The 25,388-nt window shown below is 35.9% G+C and overlaps 1 protein-coding gene across 1 annotated transcript in view; it reads left to right on the plus strand.

The window, feature by feature from the left end:
* Positions 1–25,388, plus strand: part of Shc4 (SHC adaptor protein 4) — a 133,381-nt gene that overhangs the window by 84,245 nt on the left and 23,748 nt on the right. Inside the window, exons 7-10 of the mRNA XM_015480686.2 lie at positions 10,416–10,539; positions 11,961–12,132; positions 14,388–14,448; positions 22,131–22,310. Coding sequence (XP_015336172.1) covers positions 10,416–10,539; positions 11,961–12,132; positions 14,388–14,448; positions 22,131–22,310 — 537 coding nt within the window. The remainder of the gene's footprint in view (positions 1–10,415; positions 10,540–11,960; positions 12,133–14,387; positions 14,449–22,130; positions 22,311–25,388) is intronic.

Genomic DNA, 25,388 nt, shown 5'->3' on the forward strand with positions numbered 1-25,388 from the left:
ATATATAAAATATTTTCCCTATCCATTCATCAATTGACAGATATCTAGGCTGTTCTATAGTTTGGCTATTGTGAATTATATCAATGTAAACATGGGTATGCATGTATTGCTATAGTATGATAACTTTAATTCTTTAGGACAAATACCAAGGAGTGGTATAATTGAGTCATATGATGGTTCCTTTCCTGGACTTTCCAGGAACCTCCAAACTGATTTCTATAGTGGTTGCTATAATTTACAATCTCACCAACAGTGTTCATATTCTCTCCAGCATTTGTTATTGTTTGTATTCTTGATTACTGCCATTCTAATAGGAGTGAGATGAAATCTCAGTGTAGTTTTGATTTGCATTTCCTTAATACTAAAGATGTTGAACATCTTTTATATATTTGTTGGTCATTTGCATTTCTTCTTTTGAGAAGTGTCTGCTTAGTTCATTTGCCTATTTATTAATTGGGATATTTGTTTTATGGTGTTGTTTTTTTTTTAGTTTTTTATATACTCTTGATATAAATCCTCTGTTGGAAGAGTAGCTGGCAAAGATTTTCTCCCATTCTGAAGGTTCTGCACATTCTTGTTTACTTTACTGTGGCTTTTTAATTTCATGCTATCTCATTTGTTAATAAGCTTTCTTTTGTATTTCCAATATATTATTTCTTGAGCTTTAAGAGTCCTATTGAGGAAGTTGTTACCTGCACCTTTATGTTGGAGTGTTGACCCTATATTTTCTTATAGGTGTTGCATAGTTTCTGATCCAATTCCTGGGTCTTTGATCTATTTCTTAATGTCTTGTAATGCTTCCTTTATTATTATTATTATTTTTTAAATGATTTATTTATTTATTTTAATTAGGTCTATATGACAGAAGAATGCATTTTGATTCATTGTACACAAATGGAGCACAACTTTTCATTTTTCTGGTTGTACATGATGGGGTGTTGCACTATATGTGCAGTCATACATGTACATAGGGTAATGATGTCTATCTCATTCCACCATCTTTCCTGCTCCCATGCCCACTTCTCTCCTCTCCTTCCCCTTTGTCCAATCAAAGTTCTTCCATTTTTTCCCATGCCCCCCCCATTATGGATTAGCATCCATTTATCAGAGAGAAGATTAAGCCTTTAGTTTTGGGGGATTGCCCTTCTTGGCTTAGCATGATATTCTCCAACTCCATCCATTTACCTGCAAATGCCATAATTTTATTCTCTTTTAATACTTAATAATATTACATTGTGTATATATACCACAATTTCTTTATCAATTCATCTATTGAAGGGCATCTAGGTTGCTTCCACATTTAGTTATTGTGAATTGAGCTGCTATGAACATTGATATGACTGTTTCACCATAGTATGCTGATTTTAAGTCCTTTGGGTATAGACTGAGGAAGTGGGATGACTGGGTCAAATGGTGTTTCTATTCCAAGTTTTCCAAGGAATCTCCATACTGCTTTCCAGAGTGGTTGCACCAATTTGCAGTGCCACCAGCAATGTATGAGTGCACCTTTTTCCACACATCTTCACCAGCACTTACTGTTGCTTTGTATTCTTGATAATTGCCATTCTGACCGGAGTGAGATGAAATATTTAAGTAGTTTTGATTTGCATTTCCCTAATTACTAGTGACGTTGAACATTTTTTTATGCATTTGTCGACTGATCTTTGATCCATTTTGAGTTTGTTTTTGTGCAGGTTGAGGGTGAGAGGTAAGGACCTAGGGAAGGGAAGTTTAGACCAAATTTGTAGGTTGAAGTTTTTGATGATTATTTAGACATGAAGGTTGATGTAGAAATAGAAATCAAATATTCTCAGGGACTCCATGAGAATTGTTTGCAATGCAAATATCTCAATGTTTGACTTATTGTAAATAAGTAATAAATTGTAGCTATTTTTATTATGCTGTATGATTTGGAGTGGTATCACTAGAGAAATGGGAATTCTCAACAAAAATAGGAAAAAGACAAGCAACACAATGGAAAAATAGGGCAAATAAAATAGCTACTATGTGTTGCACACTCACCATATGTCAGGCATTTTCAGAGTATTTTGTCCACATTTAGTCATTTAATCATAACAATAATCGTATAAGGTAGGTCACAACACTATTCCTTTTTTTAAATTTTTTCTTTTTCTTTTCTTTTTTTTTTTTTGTGGTGCTAGCTCTGAACTCAGAGCCTTGGGCATGTGAGGCAAGCACTCTACCAACTGAGCTATATCCCCAGCCTATTCCTTTTTTACAGGAAAAAAAAAAAAACAAAAAAAAAAACCTTGGACTTGAGAAAAGTAAGGTATTTTCTTAAGGTAACCAGACAATATGAGGAAGGACCAATTCCAGATCCTGAGCAAAAGAACATTACAAGGCACTAAGAAACATTTTGGGGAAAAAAAATTTAGTCTCAGTATCAAAGACACATAAATTATAATTAACACCATATTTTATTTTCAAATTTCAAACATTGAAAAAAAGGCAAAATGTGAGTAGTAATTAACATTTGAACACTGCTGATAAAAAGTATAAATTCAAGCATTTTTCAGAGCAATTTGACAGTTTGCATCAATGAAGACATGTTCAAACCAGCAGTGTCACTTCTGAGGAAGTAATTAGGACATGCACAAAGATTAAGCAATACAGATCATTGTCATATTATTTATATAACAGGACAAATAAAAATAATTCAATATTTATAAATGGAAAATCATTCAGCTGGATCCATATCATATATTATTATGCATTAATTAAGACTATTTTGAAGAGTAAGTGATGATGTGTGGAAAATATTCTTAATGCTATTAAGTACAGAGAGCAGGATCTGAAGCAGTATGATTAGTGTGACCCCAGGTAAGTTTTGGGGTGAAGATACACACACAAAAAAGGTTGAAAGACACATTCCAAATTATGAATAGTGGTTGTCCTTAAATAGTAAGATTTTGTGCAATTTTTATTTCTTTTTAGTACTTTTTAAATTTTCTAAAAATTTTACAATGAACATTACAAACATTAGAAAAAATGTTCTAAATCCTTGATTAAAAATAATGAAACCATAAAGATGATGTTATAAAATTACCTAGTGAATTTGGTCCATCTAGGTAAAAATGGCAGACAGGAGAAGCCCAAGGAGTGGGTCTTGAGAGTAGGGAGACAGAGGAAGAAAAAAAGGTAAAGAGGGGAGGGATCCAGGGAGAGAGAAAAAGAACACCTTCAGTGCAGGTTTGTAAAAGCTAGAATATAACTATAAGAGTTAATGAGATCACCAAAGAAGGAATCTAGAATGAAGAAGGCTGAGGATTTTAGGGAATGGGAGAAGTCAAAGATAGTATGATGCTCCAGAGTAGTCAGGAGCAGAAGAGAAGGAAATCAGAAGATGAGTGCTTCCCAAGAACAAGGAATGGCAAGTTTCTCCCGGAGAAGACATTAGGGAAATTTAGATGGCAAATGCAATTCAGTCCTGAAATTAAATTCACCTTGGGAAGCAGAATTTTGGTGGACTAGTGAAGCCAGGAGCCAGATGGCAGGGATGAGGCTGAGAGTATGACTGACAGGAAGTGGAGGTGGGCAGAGGAGACCAGGCATCCTGCTAGTAATCCTCAATGTTCCCACTGTCTCCCATGTGCTTAATTCATCTTTCACATTAGTGCATGCAAATCAGACAGTTGTCATTTTTCCCCCATCTTAGCTAGGACCCTTTTGTGAACTCTTCATTTTATAAAAGGCCCTTTCTGTTGAAAAGGCAATTTCCAGTAAGAATGTTTTGAGTTTACCTAGTGACTAATACAGCTTTCCTCTGTAATTGCTGTCAATGAGGAAATCCATATTCTTCTAATTCTACTCCAAGTGTGTAGCAGTCCAGGAAGGTTTGAATATTTTCTCTGGATTTAGTCTGTAAGAGGCCCCAGTTTATCAGAATTATATGGATATAGGAAGACCATAGTTCTGAGTCTCTGAAGAAAGTTTAAAAAACAAACAAACAAACACTAAACAAAACTTAAAACAATTAAATGGAGACTTAATTTATATTTATGTCGCGGTTATGAAGTACATGCACTATCGCACTGGTGACATCCCTTAACCATGAACTGACACCAGGCCGGCTTCTTTGAGCTCCTTTTTCCTAAGGTGTAGTACTCCCTGTTGCAATCCCACAGCACCATCTGGTGGATGACCCAAGAAGCTAAACTTTTGAATTTAGAATTTTCTAACAAAAACAAAATAACTGTTCTGTCCAAAACAAGTAAAACTACCAAAGAAGGATCTGTTGTTCCATAAGAATCAGTTCTCATCCTCTTGCATGACTACCCAGTTAGGAAACCAGATGAAAATGAGAACAACAGAAGATGAATCTTTTAAATCTTAGTATCGTGCTTGATACCAAATAGTAGAACTGTGGGTCTGCCTGGAATCAAAGTGGGATGAAAAGAATCTAGATATGCATCTGAGATCTACAGATCTGGAGAGCAAAGCTTAGATCTCATGCCAAAGTTATGTCACTAAAAGTCACTTTTTTTTTTTTGGTAACAGGGAATTGAAGCCAGGGGTGCTTAACCACTGAGCCACATCCCCAGCCCATTTTTGTATTTTATTTAGAGACAGAGTCTTACAGAGTTGCTTAGGGCCTCATTAAGATGCTGAAGCAGGCTTTGAACTCATGATCCTCCGCCTCAGCCTCCTGGACGTGCTCCACTGCGCCTGGCAAAAGTCACACTCTTTAGGGGGATTGGGAAGTTTTATATATTGTCTTTCTTTCTTCCCTTTAGCTGTAGGTTGGGCAATTCTTAGCCAAGCTTTTGGAGATACTGAGAAATGGCATATTTATGTGATTTAAAACCCACCCTATACTGGTTCATGACCAATTTTATTTATCTTATTTTTTATGTTCATTTCTTTATTTATCTTTAAATGAATTTAAGAATAAAAGTATGAGAGAATATTTTGGTAAAAGACAACCAATATGATTTGCCATTTTGAAATGCTAAAATTACTTCTACAAGTTGGGTGTGTTCCCAAAAAGTAAGCTAAATGACAGTCACCTGCTGACTATTACTATTACCAAGAGTCACTATATCTTTCCTAAAGAGTCACAAAGAATAGATGGATTTTTTACATGGAAATAGACTTTTTTGTGTGTTTTTTTTCTTTTTTCTTTTATTAGAACTTTATAGTTATATGTAGTCATGATCAATTTTTAAAAAGACTGTTTTCACACACATGCTGAATGAGCAAGACTCAGGGTGTACCAATGAAACCAACTAACCATTTTATTCTCCAAATGGCTAGTTCTCTTCCCTGGGATAAATCCTTCTCTTACTCCTGAATAAAACTTGGACTAGGAGCTGGGGTTGTGGCTCAGTGGTTTAGCGCTTGCCTGGCATGTGTGAGGCACTGGGTTCCATCCTCCGCACCATATAAAAATAAATAGTGTCTGTGAGTGGTGACAGTATCATTTTTTAAATACTTGTGTTTCCTGAAGGAGGTAAGACTGAGTAAAGTATCTGCACATAGTCAGTCTATTTGTCCATTGTCACTTATTTTATGTAAAGGAACATGAACCACTGTTTGGGTTTTTTTTTTTCTGTTAATCTCCTCAAAAAGTAATATGCCAGTAACAGGGTTATCTGAAGAAATACAGAAAATTATATTCTTAGAATCCGCCCAGGTATCAGAATCAAAGAAGCTGAGATAAATAAATCATTTTGAAAATATGTTAGAAATAACAGAGGATGGTCAGCCTGTTTGGTTTATTCATTCTTCCTGTAGGCCCACATGCATCGTCCTTGTCCTCAGTGGATTTAAGAACTATGACAATGTATGTTTACGGTGCCTTTGTCTAGTATGAGATAATTGTGTTTATATGGTTTTGTCTCTGTGCCTTCTATTCTTTACCATGAGTCTACCTGTCTGTTTTGGTGCCAATACCATGCCATTTTTGTTACTACAGCCCTGTAGTATAATTTAAGCTCTGGTATTGTGATGCTTCCTGCTTCACTTTTCTTCTAAAGATTGCTTTGGCTATTCTGGGCCTTTTACTTTTCCAAATAAATTTCATGAGTATTTTTTCTATTTCTATGAAGAACATCATTGGAATTTTAGTAGGAATTGCATTAAATCTTTCTAGCTCTTTGGGCTGGGATTGTGGCTCAGCGGTAGAGCGCTTGTCTAGCATGTGCGGGGCCTTAGGTTCGATCCTCAGCACCACATAAAAATAAATAAATAAATAAATAAAGATATTGTGTCCAATGACAACTAAAAAATAAATATTAAAAAAATATTTCTAGCTCTTTTGGTAATATGGCCATTTTGACAATATTATTTCTGCCTATCCAAGAACACGGGAGATCTTTCCATTTTCTAAGGTCTTCTTCAATTTCTTTCTTTAGTGTTCTGTAGTTTTTATTGTAGAGGTCTTTCACCTCTTTTGTTAGATTTGATTCCCAAATATTTTATTTTTTTTTATTTGAGGCTATTGTGAATTGGGTAATTTTCCTAATTTCTTTTTCAGTTGATTCATCACTTATATATAGGACAATAGTTGATTTATGGGTGTTATTTTTATATTCTGCTACCTTTCTGAATTTACTTCGGAGCTCTAGAAGTTTTCTTGTGGAGTTTTTTGGGTCTTCTAAGTACAGAATCATGTCATTGGCAAACAGGGATAGTTTTTGAATTCTTCTTTTCCTGTAGAAAAGATAGCCTCTTCAACAAATGGTGCTAGGAAAGATGGAAATCCATATGTAGCAAAATGAAATTAAATCCCCATCTCTTACCCTGCACAAAACTCAACTCAAAGTGGATCAAGGACATAGGCATTAGACCAGAGACCCTGCACCTAATAGAAGAAAGAGTAGTCTCAAATCTTCATCATGTTGACTTAGAAACCAACTTTCTTAACAAGAAAGTACAAGCAGTAAAATCAAGAATCAACAAATGGGATGGAATCAAACTAAAAAAGCTTCTTCAAAGCAAAGGAAACAATAAAGTATGTGAAGAGAGAGCCTACAGAATGGGAGAAAAATCTTTGCCACCTGCACCTCAGATAGACCATTAATCTCTAAGATATATAAAGAACTCAAAAAATTTAACACACACACACACACACGCACACACAAAAAAAACCTTAGTCAATAAATGAGCAAAGGAAGTGTTCAACATTTCTAGTGGCTAGTGGTTAGAGAAATGCAAAATGAAAACCATACTGAGATGTAATCTCACTCCAGTCAGAATGGAAATTATCAAGAATACAAGTAACAATAAATGTTGGTGAGGATGTGGGGAAAAAGATACACTCATACATTGCTGGTGGGACTGTAAATTGGTGCATCTGGAAAGCAGTATGGAGATTTCTCAGAAAATTTGGAATGGAACCACCATTTGACCCAGTTATCGCACTCCTTGGTGTACACCCAAAGTACTTAAAATCAGCATACTATAGTAACATGGCCACATCAATGTTTATAGTAGCTCAATTTACAATATTAAACTATGGAACCAGCCTAGGTACCCTTCAACAGATGAATGGATAAAGAAAACGTGGTTTATGTACACAATGGGATATTACTCAGCCATAAAGAGAAATGAAATTATGGCATTTGCTGGTAAATGGATGGAATTGGAGACTATCATGCATAGTGAAATAAGCCAATCTCCCCAAACGAAAACTCTGATATTCAGATGCTAACTCACAGTAAGGATGGATATGGAAAAATAGAAATACTTTGGATTAGACTAAAGGGAATGAAGGGAAAGGAGAGGAGTTGGGAGTAGGAAAGTTAGTAGAATGAATCAGACATTACTTTTCTATGTTTATATATATTCATATATGAATACATGACCAATGTAATTCCACATCATGTACAACCAGATATATGGGAAGTTGTACTCCATATATGTATAATATGTCAAAATATATTCTACTGTTATGTATTAAAAAACATAAAAAAGCTACTATGACAGAAAAAGGATAGGATTTTTATAAAGCAAAAAGGGACTTCAAAGATCAGCTGGTGGGGCTGGGGTTGTGGCCCAGCAGCAGAGCACTCGCCTAGCACATGTGAGGCACTGGGTTCGATCCTCAGCACCACATAAAAATAAATAAACAAAATAAAGGTATTGTGTCCAACTACAACTAAAAAAATATTTTAAAAAAGATATCAGTCAGTGCATTGTCTTGGTAAGCAAGGACCTTGCCACGAAGTGGCTTGTTCAGGGTCACAAAGATGGTAGCATAATTGGAACTTGAACTCAGATCTGAGTCTTTGCACAGAATTCTTGTAAATATCCTTATTCTCTTTGCTCTCTCACTGGAAGTGCAATTTTGTTTTTCTTATTTATTTACAACTGAATCTCTTGTCTCTCTCATTATTTCCTCATCTTTACCCCTTAACATCTTCAACCTTAAGAAAAAATAAAATTACAAAAATTGTTCTCTGATATAATTTCTGATTTTGATTTTATTTTTAATTGGATCATGAACGTATAAGATTAAAAACAAAATGAATTACCTTTTTGTAGAATGTAACATGACTTCTCTTGGTTTAACTGGAGGATATATCTCCAAGGGTACTTTGTAGATCTTAGTATATGAGCACTGGCTAGGAAAGAAAGACTATATTTCCAAAAAATGACTCAAGCAATCATTTTTCATTCAATGACTATAAAAACATGCCTTACTATGGGGATTCATGGTAGATTTCACTTCAATAAAATCCAAGTTAATTTCTTAAAGTAAAAATATAGATGTGTTTCAGGGAAACAAGTATTTATTCAACAAGTATTTTTAAGTCCCTTGTAAGTCCCTTATGAGTTTGTCACTCTGACAAGCTGCTGTAGAGAAAACTAAAGGGACAGTATAAAATGGCAATCTAAATATAGACCAAATGTTTTCTTTTGGTGAGAAGGTTGTGTATTTACAGGTATTCTTAACTGAGTTTTACAAGCACACATTCTTGCAAAAGTGTTTATAGAGAAATAATTCCCTTAAATAAAAGTCACATTAATTATGGAATGAGAATATCTGAGATTCCATGAGATGATTATCAATATCAGTATAAGAAACACTGTTACGGGTTCTATAATTTACTGTTTATCAGCTCTATGAATTCTGTAAGATGGGAATGGGTTGCCTTTTAATTAAACGTGATATCCTTTCCAAGACAATACAAGGCATAAAATCTTGCTTCCAAGTTAATGCCATTAAACCATTCCACAAAGACAGTTATCTCTTCTTGCCTCATATTTCCCTTGTAGTAATTGTTTCCAGTGTTGGTTTAAAAATTCTGAGACCCAAGATGCTTTCCCTGGTATTTAATTTAATTTTCCATGCACTCCCTTAAACTTATCACATTTTTTCTTTACTATTCTGAGAGCATAGCTGACATTTTTAATAGTATTCTTATGTATATTAAACTGATATCAAGTGTCTTCTTCATCCCTCAATTCTTCAGGCTATACAAAAGTTCTTTTTTGCCCCCTCATAAGATTTATTGACTCAATCTTTAAATCATTCTAATGACTCTAAGTCATTGTTATGAAACTCAGTCCATTATATTTTTATATTCAAGGCCCTAAATTTGACACCATACTCCAGCCAAATCAAGAATGTTGTTATATGTGGTGGGGAGATAAATTTATAGTCTGTACTGTAAACACAAGCTCTTGTTTTTACATAATAGCAGCAGATTTTCTAACTCATGTAATTTTGAGATGCTGGTGGATGCCTCCACCCCTTATTTATTTTACATGTAAAAATTAGCCTCTTCCCAGTAAAAGCTTCTCAGAAAGGTACCCAGTAAGAACTTTAATATCTTCTGGTAATGATAGCATCACCAGATTTTGATTTTAATGCTTATTAGAGAAATTCATTGGTGGGATTTCAAAGATGGCCATGATTGTACTTACCACTGCTTTATAATAATAGCAATGCCAGGGCAAAAAGGGTGACTAGAGAAAGGGATATTCCAAAGCCCCTATTTTTACCAGCAACTCATCCCCCATGTTTGGAATAGGTTTGGAAAGTTATCTTTTTTCTTCTGAAATATGCGATACAAACACAAGACCTCAAATTCCATCTTCTTGTCAGGTACTATGTTAAGATCTCCTGCATTGAATTCAAGAGATAGTATATAAAATATTTGTCATATCATTAGTCATGACAGTCTATTTTGATTAAAATGTGGGCCAAAATACCTGTCTTGGGACCAAAATTTGTGTTTGGAAATCTTTAGATATAAAACTGAATATTATTTTTCTCATTGATTTATATGAAATATGAAGTATTCCTCATTATTTCTCTCTGAAGAGAGCTGTAAATCTATTGCTGCCTTTTGTTCAATTACCAATTAATATTCTGGAAGTATTTTAACTTTATATAATCTTACCTGATTGGAAATTTGTTATAATTTTTTTTGTATCTCTTCTCACAGCCTGCCACATATTAGAATGCCGCAATGGAATGGCCCAAGATGTCATAAGTACTATTGGGCAGGCTTTTGAACTCCGGTTTAAACAGTACTTGAAAAATCCTTCTTTGAATACTTCTTGTGAAAGGTCAGCCAAGAGTTCTGTGATTATTTGACTTGCTTTCTATTTTAAAAATTAATATATTTTAAAATTGACTAAGGAAATTAGTAATTATTTTCTTATAATTAGGTGCAGTTTCAGTACAAAATTATAGTGACATTTTCTATTTTCTTCCATTCATATTTATAAAGATATCTCCTCTTGTTTTGTAACAAGATTACAGGAGACAATAAAAGTAATAAACAATCAGCCCTGTTTCTCTAGTGTAACAGAAAGCTGTGAATTACATACAATTATAAAATAATAAACATCAACAAGTTCTTTGGATTTTTTTAAACCCCAGATCTCTTATGTAAAAACAAGAACCAAGAACAAAATAATAAGAATCAAATGTCTACTATAGAACTTCTTGCTTGCTAATTTGCGGTATAAATAGATCAGCTTTCACTAAATTGTGGCAGCGGGTGGAACAGGACATGACCCAATGATCTCGTTGTACTATCTAAAGCACAGAAAGTTCAGAATGAAAGCTGAACTCTTTTAGGTCTCTTAGACTCCACAATGTATGGAATGCAGCAAAGCCTCTGGCTTGCAAACACTAGGCTTGGAGATGTCCCTTAATGAGGTAGTCTAGGGTAGCAAATGAGAACCCTTACCAGAAGCCTTGATGCTGAATTTTTCCAGAATAGCACATTGGTCTTAGTGCTATCATTTTGTTTTATGTATAATGAACTCAACAAAACTTTGTGAGTTGTCAGTAGAATCTGCTTGTTCCAAATAGTCTTGATATATTCTTTTTTATAACAAATTTTTATTACTTCTAATTTGAAAGAAAAGTTTATTTGTTTCTTCTTTACCCTGTTTCAGTTTTAAAACCAATTGCATGTTTATATAAATGTACCCACTTACTACATATGGTTCTAATATTTCCTTATGAGTCCCATATATTTGTCTGGATCTGTGAAGACAAGATAACTAGCCATAGTGTTCTTAGTCTTTTTCCATCTTAGTTTAATAAACTGGGCCAGGTCTTCTACCCAAAGAACAATATCTAAATTTTCCTTGAGCAAAACATTTCCAAAATGCAACAATTGAAGCCTGCTGGAGATACCCAGAAAGCCTTTGCATTTTATGACAAAAATGCCTTATATTTAGAGAGTTTATTATCCCTGAGGGGAGACACAAAGCATCACCCTTGGCACTTTTTTTTTTTTTTTGCTTACTCCACTTTGATTGTCTACAAAAACTAAACAACTCAACCATCTGGTTGCTTCCATCCAGATGTTTGCTATCACGTAGCACAGCTATACACTTAAAACACAAATGCAAAGGTTTTCAGGATGATTTGCTTGGTTCTACTCCCTTTGCATCCTTTACATCACTTGAATTCCTGCCCAACCTCTTAGGGTTTCTTTTATTTCTTTCTTTCTTTTTTTTTTCCTTTACAGTGAGGAGGTGCATATTGATGGTCTTTCAGAAGAAAGAGAAGATCATGAATACTACAATGAAATCCCAGGGAAGCAGCCACCTGCAGGTGGCATTTCAGATGTGCGGATCAAAGTTCAAACTACAGAACAAATGGCTTATTGCCCAATACGCTGTGAAAAGTTATGCTATTTAGTAAGTAATGTTTTATTGTTATGGAACCAGCAGCGTAACTATGGCCCTATCACTACAGCATTTCATTTGAGGGTTTCCAAATGCCAATTTAGGGAAAGTCTCATCTTTTTCAAATGGTTGGTGGGAGAGTGAATCATAGTCAGAGCCTGTACCAGATCATTTTTACTCCCAGTCCACCAACCACAGCCTCAGCAGTCTCATATCTCACTTCACTGGAAAGACCAGGCCATCCAACATATTATCCTCAATTTCACCCTTTCCCATCCCCAAGTCTTCCTGTGTTCTCCTTGCTTCTCTTTCTTAGCAACTGTCTCCAAAGCTAATTTTCCACCTGTGTTCTTGATCCAAATCTCTTCAATCTACCCTTGTCCTGTCCATTAATTTCTGTCTCAGTATTTATCCTCTGTCAGTTCTTTCTCTTCTGCAAATAAACTTGGACTCCTACAATCCAACTAATAATGTCCTACCTCTTTCTTACCTTCCTTTCACTCACAAACTTCCGGAAAGAATTGCCTCTGTCTTTGCTTTCCTATCTACATTATACTGTTAGGATTTGAACTCTGCTTGACAACTTGAAAGAAATTACTTTTACAATGATAATCTGCTTTAATTTTAAATCTGTTTTCCTCTCTGTATTTTGCATCTGTCTACAGCATTTGGCATGTTGGCTACCTCTTCTTTTTTAGAGATCTCTTATCTTAGCTTTCAAAGCCCTTCCATCTTGTCATTTTTTTCCCACATTTCTAGTTACTGCCTGTCTACCTTTCTGCTTGCCTGCCTACCTACCTTCCTTTCTCCAACATTTTATTATGAATGTTTCAAATGTACAGAAAAGTTAAAAGAACTATATAGTGAACACTCACATAATCAACATCTGGTTTCTACAATTCACATTTTACTGTATTTGCTTTATCACATGTTGCCGTTTATCGTTCATTGATCCATCTTATTATGAACACATTTCAAAGCAAGTTGTATCTTCTTTTCATCTCTTATTTTCCTCTATCGTCTCTCCTGAAAATCCCAGCCCCACCTTTCTACAATGTAAGCACTCTTTGAGGCTCTGCCCTCGGCTCTCATCTTACCTCTAGCAGGCCACCTGTGCACATACTTCCTCCACCTTCTGTCTTCAGCCCTTATTTACCTCTCCAGCTGTAATGCCAAGTTGTATTACCAAGCTTATTTATATAAAAGTTGAATTTGGCATTTTCTCCTCGATTTCAAACTCAATTCTTGCACTGATTTATTCATATTTATTATGGCATTGCAACTTTTTCATGAATCCATTGTCTTTTGTTTTTATCACATTTTTGGTTCCATATTGACTTTGTTTTCAAGACAAGATTACTCCCATGAAAATGTCTTTTGAAGCTACTTAAAACTTTTTCATTCCTGTTATCCTTTTAAATTCTGGTCCTCTCTTGCCTAGATGGTTCTGAAAGCTCCTTTCCTGTCTCCAGACTCATTCCTCAAACCCTCCTACACAGTATTGCCAGATAAATATTTCTTTTTAAAAAATATTTTTTAGTTGTAGGTGAACACAATATATTTATTTTTTTATGTGGTGCTGAGGATCGAACCCAGTGCCTCACACATGTGAGGCAAATGCTCTGCCACTAGCCACAACCCTAGCCCTCCAGATAAATCTTTCTAAAGCACAGACATTACCCTTCTCAAAGGCATTAGTTGATCCCCATTCCATTGCTGAAGGCAGCTACATATATAGGAATGATTGAAGCCCTTTTATTGGGTGAGATTTTTAAGAATAAGTTTGCTTGGTTAAAAACCTCAGTAGAATAGGGTTCCAGTCTGTCAATTCAAAGTTAGGTGGAATGTTGGCTGCATGGCCCTTGTTTATACAATGTCCTGAAAGTCACTTTCTGTCTGAGACTTTAAGTCCTAAAATGTGAACTCCCAAACAGAAAAGGAAGCACAGAGGACACAGGACATTAGCAGTCTTTATGATCACCCCCCTACACGATCAGACCCACCTCTCTAACTCCAAAGCAATACTATGAAAAGAGTATGCTCTCCCCATCCAGAATCTCAGTTTCTGACCTGACATTTCTTGTGTTAGAAAGTGAAGTTACCTATTATATTCCTCTGGGAGTATTATAAGTATTTTTTCTTTTTAAAATTTATGCATGTGTACATAAATGTTTCACCATTTAAACGCACCAATAAAAATGTGGAAAGAAGAGAGAAAAAGAAAAAGAGAAAAAAAAATAATGTTTCACAATTTGATTTTCATTTAGCCTGGAAACTCCAAGTGCAGCAGTGTATATGAGAACTGTCTGGAACAAAGCAGGGCAATAGGTAGGTACAGAGTCTTTTCCCATCTGCTACCTCCTAATCCCTTTTAAGTCATATGAATGTGTGTGGCCCTTGCTCTTAAAATCTTTATGGAAAAGTCGTGTATATATAACTAAACACACAATCCTTTTGCTGAAGTCTTCCCAGAGAGGCCCAGAATGCACAGATGTATTACTAGAAAGGCTTGTGGTTCCCTCTTGTTCTTGTGTGATCCATCATGCTGATGATTTTGCAATATGGAGTCTATCACTTCTCTGACACTATGAAAACTTTTTTTTCTGGAACGGTGCTGTCTCTGCTCAAAACTCAAGGGATTTTCATTTCAAAGACCAAACAGTAAACTAATATTATGAAAACTGCCTGTCAAATTCTTTAGGATTAAGATAAAACCTTTGTTCCAGGTTGGCAAAGGAAACAAAAGGGTACTTGAAATGTGAGAGTACCAATTAGGGGCCCATCTGCTCCATACTTACCAGGGTACTACATGTTTTTGTTTTATTTATTTGTCTATTTATTTATTTATTTTAGGGTACTACATGTTTTATTGCTGTGTGTGATCATTAATGTTAGGCAAAACTTGTTCACAGTGCAAACAGGACATCAGCCGTCAGATTGGAAATACATTTTCATAAAACAAGTTATATTGCCAGTTAGTCCTTTCATTCTTAAAGTTGTATAAAATATTTATATGGGAAGGAAAGTTTTGCAGCTTTAGAGGGGGAGATGACTGAACAGTATAAATAATGCAGTGGAGGACAGAATTGGATAACCAGATCTAAAGCTAAGGCAGTATTTTAATGTATTTAAAAACATGACTCCTGATTAAAATATCATGGCATTCTTCAAGATTACTTAAAACTCTAAACATAATAATAGGAGATTGCCATCTACAAAGTAGTCACTTCAAGGATATATTTTATATTTATATTTCCTATGCAATTATGCCAGTGCAATCTATTAATTTTATTATTTTTACACAGTGGAGGGACATATGAGGATTTATTGTTTCTAGTGTAACTGATTATCACTCTCTTCCATCCTAAAAAAAAAAAAAAAGGAATAATAAGGGCTGGGGTTGTGGCTCAGAGGTAGAGTTCTTGCCTAGCATGCATGAGGCACTGGGTTCAATCCTTAGCACCACATAACAACAAAATAAAGATATTGTGTTCACCTATAACAAATAAATTAATAAAGGCATAGTAAGCTAAGGCAGTATTTTAACTTATTTAAAAACATGACTCCTGATTAAAATATCATGGCATTCTTCAAGATTACTTAAAACTCTAAACAGATTCTTAATAATATGACTAATCAAGCTAATAATTGTAAATGTGAATGTCTTTTTAAAATTATGCTAAGATCTGTAATTCCTCCTACCCTCTTTCTTTTCCTTCACCCAGGAAATTCTTAACCCAGGGATTTAACAGTTAGGAACATACCATGGATAACCTGTAATATTGTAAAAATCTCCCTGTGCTGAGCTTCCTTGAAAATATTTCTGTGTCCTTTTTAATCTTATTTATATATTCTTCACTTATTCAGCAGTTCATTCAGTGATATTTATTGAAGACTTCTCATGGACCAGGCACTGTGCTAGCTGCTAGGGATAGACAAAACTAGCACTCATGTACTTTGCAGGTTAGTCAGAAAGACACACATGAACAGATGCTAACAAATGTAATGAATGTCACAAAGCCCAAGATGATATGGGAACAAATAGTAGGAAACCTATTTAATCTAGGGAACTACAGAAGGTCTTCCAAAGAAAGTGACAGCAAAATCAAGATCTGAGGGATACGTAGGAATTATCCAGGTACAGTGGAAAAGACAGGGAAAGAAAGGGAGGGAGAGAAAAAGACAGGGAGAAACAGAAAGAATGAAAATGAATAAGCTTCAGAACTAAGTGTGCTGGCACCCGGACTGTGGGCAGAGACAGCATGGGGCAGAGAAGAAAAACGAGTCTTGAACCTGTAACAATATCCTAAGGAACATGAAAGTTTTTACTCCTGCCCAGATACCTCCCTTTTCAGCTTGTTTCCCTCCTCTCCATTAAACAGTCATCATGATCATATCTTTCATCCTCAGTCACCCAGCTTCTGAAGAGAACTCACTGAATGAAAATTATCAACTTCTAGAATTAGTACAGTATTGTAAATCACAATACAACTATTGGAAGAAAGTGTCATGTTTCCCTCCTCTTCCACCCCTCCCCCTTCTTCTCCTCCCCCCTCCCCCTTCTCCTCCTCCCTCTTCCTCCTCCTTCTGTTTCCTCCGCCTTCTCTTCTTGTTCTTCCTTTTCCTCCTCTTCTCCTTCTTCTCCTCCTCCTCCCCTTCTCCCAAGAGCTCTCATCTTGATTTTTATTTTTTACATTTTATTCTTCCTCCAAAAGAATAAATTTATGAAGGAATTAACAGAGGCATCATTTTAACCTTGTTCAAGATTTTTCTTTTTGTAAGTAAAGCTTAGTTATAGAATCCAAAATTGATCGTTTTTTATTATCTTGGTTTTATTTCTTACTTAAACCAACAGTGTAACTTCTTATGTCATATGTGGCATTTATATGCCCTAAGCCACCATAAGCAGATCCAAACACACAAGTAGTCTTTATAATAAAAGTTTGTTTAGACCTGGGATATTTTTCCATAGAAATAATTTTAGCAATGATGCCTCTTACACAATTACACTACATGATACTATTCTGGTTTGCTTAAACTGGAGCATAAATGTATATTTCATTATGAAAAATACAGTTAAAATTCTGTTACTGCCTTTCATCATGGTGGCTCTATGGTAATGATTAACTGCGAACCTTGCAGAGTCTTGGGGAAATGAGAGATGGTGTTTGTAATTGAAAAAAGTCCTCCACTAGATATATTCTTCCACGATTAGTCCCTGAACTACAACATTGTTTTTGATGAGGAATCATAATATTAGAAAGCCTTCTTGCCAAATCTTAGCCACTAGCTGGGTGCAGTGACACGCCTGGAATCACAACAATTTGGGAGGCTGAGGAAGAGGATTGCAAATTTGAGACCAGCCTCAGCAATTTAGTGAGTCCCTGAGCAACAAGACCCTGTTTCAAAACAAAAAGCAAAGCAAAACAAAATAAAATGGGCTGGGGATATGGCTCAGTGGTAAGGGCCGCTGGGTTCAATCACTGGTACCAAAAAACAAACAAACAAAAAAACCAATCTTGGCCACTAAAATCCTGGTGGGATAGAGGAATTCAACCCATGCTCCAGAGGCTACAAGAAAGGTCCCTTCTATTGTGGCAAAAGGCATTTTCCTACTGTAATGTCCTTTCATCCCTAGATAACCATAAGTCAGGTTCACATTTCAGGTTTATATCACCTTCCTGTGACTCCTGGGCATGTGTTTAAAAAGTGATTTGAAATTCTTGACCAACGAGCAAATTAGCCAGTTGCCAGAACAGCAAATATATAGTTTTTATGGCATTTTCCAGAGCTGCATTTGTAAGCATTTGAGAGACACCTATATAAATATTTTTAATAAGGTTTGAATTTTTCCTCCCAAGACATTTATTTATTCAAATATTGACTTAAAACTTGAATTTTGGGAGTATTATAAATATTGCAATAGGTTATTGAAGGATTTAATTGTATTTGTTCTAAACACAGAAATAATCTCTATCCTTAGCACTAAATTTTTTCCGCATGGAAAAAAATAATTAGCAAAGTATAATAATGTTTCCCAAACCTTCAAGTTAAATGGAAATGTTGATATTCTAAATCAAAATGGTGTTAAAGTTCCATAAACCTTAAGGGCTTACACTTGAAAATTTTGTTACAGTACATATATGGTGTATATATTTATTTTCTGCCACAAATCTTCTCTTAGGCAGGTTGAATAGGTTTTCAGAGTAATATTTGGCACAGAGAGCTTTTGGAATGCATAATGGTTGGCATATGTGACTAAGCTCTCATCAACCATATACTTTAGCCTAGAATGATGTTAAATTTGGGTACTGGGTGGGGTGCCTTTTTTAAAAATTTAAGACAACATTGCCAACTTCAGTATGATGTTGCATTTTTTAAAAAAAGCAATGGTAGTTTTCAGGAGAGACTGTATACAGACATCAAGGCTTCTGTGTAATCCTTCTGAATGGTAAATTTGATGTGTTCAACTCAGGCTAATACTTTGGGAAGAAGCAGATATGTTAAAGGTTGATTCAGGATCCTCAGAACATGATGGGGTAAAATATGCTAAGATAGGAAAACAGAATAGACATTCAGTCATTTGTTCATTTAGCTATTTTTCTTCTGAGTAATAAACAGGTAATGAAGATGCAAGATCTACTTAAAAAAATTTTTGTTCTAGTCTTTCTTCTTTAGGACTCAAGGAATTTGTGACCTGGAGGGGAAAGATAGACAAGTAAACAGATAAAATATATTATGGAGTGGCATCTAACCCAACTTGAAGGAAGGAAGAACTCAGGAGAAAGCTTTCTGAAGGTTCAGGTTTTAAATAGTTTCAGGGCAGAGTTGTACAGGACAAACAGGAGTTAAAGAATGGGGAGGGTTATTGCAGTAAGAGATAAATATCATGTATAGGGGCTTAGCATCTATGAATAAATAAACAGCGGAGCACTATGATAACTATTTATTGATTGCCTACCAAAAGGCAAAGTCTATGTTCAGTGTCTCACTAACATTAGTTCCTTTAATCCTCATGACTCTAGTTTAAAGATATGAAAACTGAATCTTGGTGGGTGTGGGGTATGGGGTGGGGTTACTTAACTTGCTTCAGGCCACACAGTAAGAGGTACCACAGGGGTGTGAAACAGGTTCATATGAATTTAGAATATTTGGTCATATTCTAATTTCAATAATTTTTTATGAGCAGCAACTCCTAAACAAATGATTATTCAATCATTTGTTATAAATACATATGCCAGTGTATTATGCAGACATTATAAAATACACATAGAATACTTTGAAGTTGGAATTTATGGTAAACAGTTTTCTAACAGTCTTGCTAATCAGAACAACTAGATGCTATCATTAGATAACATTTTGAGACCCAGTATGCATTTAGAGCATTTACTGATAAAGAAAATAGATGTAGATCTTCATTTTAAATCTTGGTAATTTTAACTTTTGGGGACCAAAGTCTCACCTGATTATATTGTTATTATTCATAACCTCATAATGCAACCAAGAAGAAGTTTGTACTAAGAGTAAAAGATTGATCTTCAATCCTTGATTTCTTTGCAGTGATCTTTTAGTCACTTTCCATTTGTGAAAGTAAATTTAGTTTAAAGTAGATAATACAACTCATAAATCCTCTTAACCAAGCAAATGGAAACTGTAATATGTTGCAAAATACACAAACAAAAGAGGTGCTCTGTTGACCTCTCTCCCTACAGAAACCCCACTCCTCTCTCAGGAGATCCTACATATGAAGTATACCACTTGACCAGATAGCATGAAACAGCTGACAAACAGAAAAGGAGTAAAGGAGGAGCAGGTAGTAAGAATGTAATCTGGCTGGGCTTCCCCTACTTGGTGTACTCTTAAGTTTCTATACTGTCAGTTAACAGAATCATAGCACTTAACTCACCATGAGGTGTGGTCCACTATGCGTCAGATTTGTTGTAGGGGATAGATGAGACAAGGCACTGAAGATAGCAGGAAATATTATTTGGCTGCAGCCAGGTTCAGAGTGTACAGCTTTCACTGTAATCAATTAATCCCCTGAATCCCAAGTTCAGGTAGTTTCAGAACTTTATGCCCGGAATGGAAGGGGAGGGGCTCAGAAGTTCATAGTCAGCAGAAGTTCACATAAAAGCAGCTTTTTCTTTCACTGTTTTGGGCAAGTTAACCCTTCAAGGACAACACCTGAGAAGAGGAGAGCTGCTTCTCCCCTTTCTTTCCTCCCCCTGCCAGCTGTTACTGTGGAGCCCAATTGGTAACTTATTTTATCTTAGAAATGTAGACATCTCTCTGAAGCTCCAGCTCATGGCCAGAGCCCTTGTTAAAGGATTTGTCTTTTTATTATCATATTTTGCATTTGCAAGCACACTTTTACAAACTACTATATTGGATAAGTGTTTGTGAAAAACTAGTAAAGGGGTGTTCAGCACCTGCAGTGCTGATTTCTCCCAGGTCACTAAAATAGAGCAACAGGAAAATAGGAAATTTACCTACATTGAACTTTTGTAGAGACTCTTTTCTGGTAGTCTTAAAATCAATTATGGTGAAGATTTCTGAAGAAGCTTAGTTAAGATTTTCTGTGGAAGAAGGGGTGTCACTACAGGTCCTCAGAGGAGTTCAGTGACTGAAGCAATAAAGAACTAATGCTGTTTTATGGCAAAGCAATGGAATGTCACTACTTCATGTGCACCTCATGGGATAGTACATTTAGCTAAGATTTAAGCATATTTGTTTAAACAGAAAAGCAAAATATCCTATCCTGGCATTCTTAGTAAAGAACTATCTGGATGCCACAGAGTACTTCACGCCATCAGGTAGTGCTAATGTCCATGAATTCAGTATTATATGCCAGGTATGTGCAGGGTGACAGCTGTGAACAAAGCAGAAGTCATCCCTGTTTTCATAGAGCATATGGTTGAGATGTGTGCAGAACTCCAACAATTAATAACAAATAAAAAATGAATTGTTCTTGTGGTATGGGCTTCAGTGGTTAAGCACAAAATACTAGGAAAGAAGAGATCCAATCTAGTTTGAAGGGTCAGTGAATGCTTTCCTGAAGAAAGGAGTTTAAACTGACATCTGAAGGGCAAGAGTGATGGATAAGGGGAGAGAAGAGCATGTCAATCAGAGAAGAGGGGCCTTACTATGGAGACCATACTGCAAGGTCAGTGTGACCCCAAGCAGAGATCTGGAAGGAGAAAGGAGGAAGGGGAGCCAAGTACAATAAAACAGGGTTTACGGCTTGTCAAAGAGTGTGGGAAGCAATCAGAAGGTTTTTAAACTGAGAAATATGTCCAGATTTGCAGTTTAAAACATAATTGTAGGCACTATGTATAAAATAGAGTGGACAGGAAGAGAATAGCTTAAGAGGGAATAAGGAGATAACCTGAAGGTAGAGTCCTATCCATTGAATAACAGAATGAAATATTGCAATTGGTGCAAGGCTGAGGTTGGCAAGAGAAAACTTTGAGAGTAAAACCGATACCAAACTTCCCATACTTAAGAATTTTAATTTATTAATTCATTTATTATTTTAAAAATATACTTAGTTCACAAGAAGTAAGAATTTTGAATTAAGTAATGAAGCTTTTGAAAAGGAGTTTAATAAATAGATATTCAGATTTTACATAATATGTGTGTTTTTCTGATTGCTATGCTACTACTACAGCCAAGCCATGGATTGGAACTGTTTGCTGAGACAATTGCAACCCCACCCCTCTTGTTTTTTCTCCAGCCATTCCTCTTCAGAATCTTTTTGCTTATCTTTGGTCTGCTTTGGGGATAATGGGTCAGCTGATGGACAAGGCAGAGAAGGAAAGGAAGGCCAGAGAAAAAGTGTCTTTTCCTTGAAGATTGGTGCATGTCTTGATTTTATGAGTGAGACCCTAAAAATCAGTGTTCAGTTTTTGTTTAGAGTAGGCATGACTTAATAGCTTCCTGTCATTTCTCTACTTAAACATGATTTACTGTTACCAAAAATATAATGAATTGATCACTGCTAATCACTATAGGTAATGCCCAGGAGAAAGGGGTGCACTGTCAGCGAGATGCCTCGTTAATGAAGCACACATGTCGAGTGGATCTTTTTGATGACCCTTGCTACATCAATACGCAGGCTCTTCAAAGTACATTCAGCTCTGCTCAGAATCAAAACCCATTTCAGCCACTGGGGAGCTCATGGCACTATGGAAGTAAGTATCTACTCATTGTCTGTTTGGTTTCCTGGGGGCCATGCTAATGAATTACAAACCGTGTATCTGAAAACAACAGAACTCTTCTCTCACAGTTATGGAGCCCAGAATTCAGGTCTTGTATGCTGAGCTTTGAAGTGTTCTCTTCCCTATATGGATCTGATTAAAGACCTTGCCCCGTTTACTCCCATTGGTTACCCTATTTTACCTGATTAGAATACTGTCCATTAGAATACTGTTTCCTCCCATTGGTTACTTTAGAATACTGTCTACTTTATCCCCATTGGTTATTTTAGAATACTGAACCTGTGGAGGGAATTGCCATGGTCATGGGACTCATCTCCCTGTCTTGTCCTCCAGTGGCATTTTTCTTATACCCTGCCTCTGCCATCTTGGTGTCCCCGAACTCCTGCTTAACATTTCTGCTTAACATTTTCCCCTGAGAGATATAATCTCAAAATTCTTTTTGGGTGGCTGAGAAGCTGAGATCTTCTTACAGCTGCTTCAGGCTGACAGTGGACTGTTGTTCCTCTCTGTTTGGGATTCACAGAACTCTTGCCCTGTCTGGTCAAGAGGAGACAGCGGAATGCCTGGGTCCATTTGTGGGATCAGTTTGTAGCCTTGTTGTAGTACCAGCTGGAGTTTGATTGCCTTTAAGTGAGAGGAGAGAAGTCTCATTAGGTAGGTTTAATAGGCAGGGTCCAAATAACAAAATCAAAAGGAGTATTAAAAGGGGTCCTGCCAAGGATAGTAACCAAGACATCCAGTTCTATAATTTTGACTATGACTATGACTTTGTGACTTTACTTTCAAATTTTGGAGGCTTGGTATGTTAATTTCTTTGCTGCACCCATAATTATCTCAGATTGATTTGCATAAAAGCCACATTCTTCTTCCAGTAAGAGACATAATCTCCCTTTCCCAGCAGTTAACAAATCTAGTCCCATTCTGTTTTGGAGAGTGACTGCTGCTAATGAATCTGATTTTGAAGGGAATTATGCTTTTCACTATTTCAACTAGGCCACGGGAAAGATCTTTAGACAAGCTCTGAAAATTAAAAGGGAGGTGGTTAGCCCCTCTACCCCTGTGCCAGTTGGCTGCTGGCAATTCTTGATGTTCCTTGGCTTGGATGCACTCCATTCTAATTTTGCTTTGGTCTTCACATGGCCTTCCCCTGTGTCTCTGTTTCAGATCTTTCCTTTCTTGTAGACAACAATCACTAGATTTAGAGTGAAATGAGATGATTGTGTGAAATAAGATCAGCTCATCTTAAGATCCTGGATTTAATGATATTTTCAAAGACCCGTTTGCTAAATTAGATCACATTCATAGGCATCCAGGATTAGAATTTGAAATTATTTTTTGGGGACATTATCTAACTCATTATACTGTCTCTTGTTTTTAAAGAAGACTATTTCCTTGACTTCATTTTTAAGGGGTTGTAAAGTTTTTTCTTAAGTTCCTCCCCATGGTTAATAATAGATTAGAACTTTATGGAAAAATTTTGGGTTTCAGGTTTTGAGAACATTAGTTTTGAATATTCTTTCAAATACTTTGAAATTATTCTCATTTTTTGGTTTCTGTAATGTGTTTTTACTCAAGGAAGGATTGTCAAAACTAGAATTTTGAATTTGTTTATTTGCATGAGGTACAATGGATACCATTTATGGTCTGTTTAGTGATGTCATTTATATTATTTTAAAAAAATCCTTGATAAGTCATCTCTATAGCACTAAAATGAGCTGGCTCCTTTCTTCAACCATATACTGTAGGTAAAATGTAATAAGACAAATATCAGTTTGCTGATAAATTGCTACCAGGAGCAAATGCATAAACAAGAACATAAATAAAAGCAAAATAAACCAGACACCTACAATCAACTGAAAAATAAATAAACAAAAACTTTTTTCATAAAATATTGAAGCTTGTTGGTTTTGGAGATTGGCTTGATGTCAAATTTGGTTTGCTCCAAAACTAGAGAACCAGTCCCTGAGAAAGTCCTTTCACTAGCCCAGGAAGTATCTCCAGAACTGCCAAAAGCAAATTTCCAGCTAGTGTGGCTGCAATGGTAAGAAAAAATTTAAAAGGAGATTTTGTTGAGCCTGAACTTCAACAGACTACCTTAACTCTCTAGACAAAGAGAGTTCTTATTGCCAGCCAGGTGGCAAGCAGTTTGTCTTTTTGCACACTTTCTTAGATCACTTTTGGCATCCAACCCAACCAAGTAGGGTTCTCTGGAAGCAGACACTAAGATGGACCTTGGCATGCAAGGTTTTTATGGGGATCAATATCAGAAAGCAAAGAGGAGAAGAAGGAGAAACTGGGCAGAGGGGAAAGCAGAACTGTAGAAGTATAGGCCTAATAAAGCCTTAGCCAGCCTGTGTGTTTTGTCAGAATTGTCCTACATTGAGCCTAAATGGCTGGGACTTTATAACCCCATGTATCTCAGTCTGGATGTGTACCACTCTAAGGAAGATAAAGCCTTGGGGCTGCTGAGACGGACCCTGGAGGGCTGGTTAGCTGGTAGCTTACTTCTACATGGGAGCAATTGGTTCTTCCTTGAAGGGGAATCTAGGCAGTATATCTCTGTCCACCACAGAGGGCATCTTGTAAGATGGATGATGGGAAGTGAAATGAATTCAGATTTCTACAGTAAGTTCACTTGATTGTCCCACATATAATATCTTGGGTGGATAAGATAATATTTGTTATAGGGTTGGTTTTAAAAGTAGCTTTATGAGAGATGTACGTTTGATAGAGACACAACATATCAGAAAACTTATTTAGAGAGTTGTCCAAATTAGGTGATCTGGGGTATTCTTTGATTCAGAACTCTACTTTCTTTATAATTGAGTCTTTGGTATTAAAAATACTTAGAATCTAAGCAAAGAAATTTTTTTTGTGTCATAGATAATTAAGTAATATGAAAAGGCAGAAATAATTCAAAACAAAATTTCTACCAATAGTTGAAAATAAATAAGGCCTTCCTTGTCTGAAATTGCAATGTCAAGGTATATTTTCCCTGAAGAGCTTCTTTTTCACCTTTTCTTATTCTCCCTACTTTAGTAGCAGCATGTT

Source organism: Marmota marmota, unplaced genomic scaffold (assembly GCF_001458135.2).
Source record: "Marmota marmota marmota unplaced genomic scaffold, marMar, whole genome shotgun sequence".
Taxonomy (NCBI): Eukaryota; Metazoa; Chordata; class Mammalia; order Rodentia; family Sciuridae; genus Marmota; species Marmota marmota.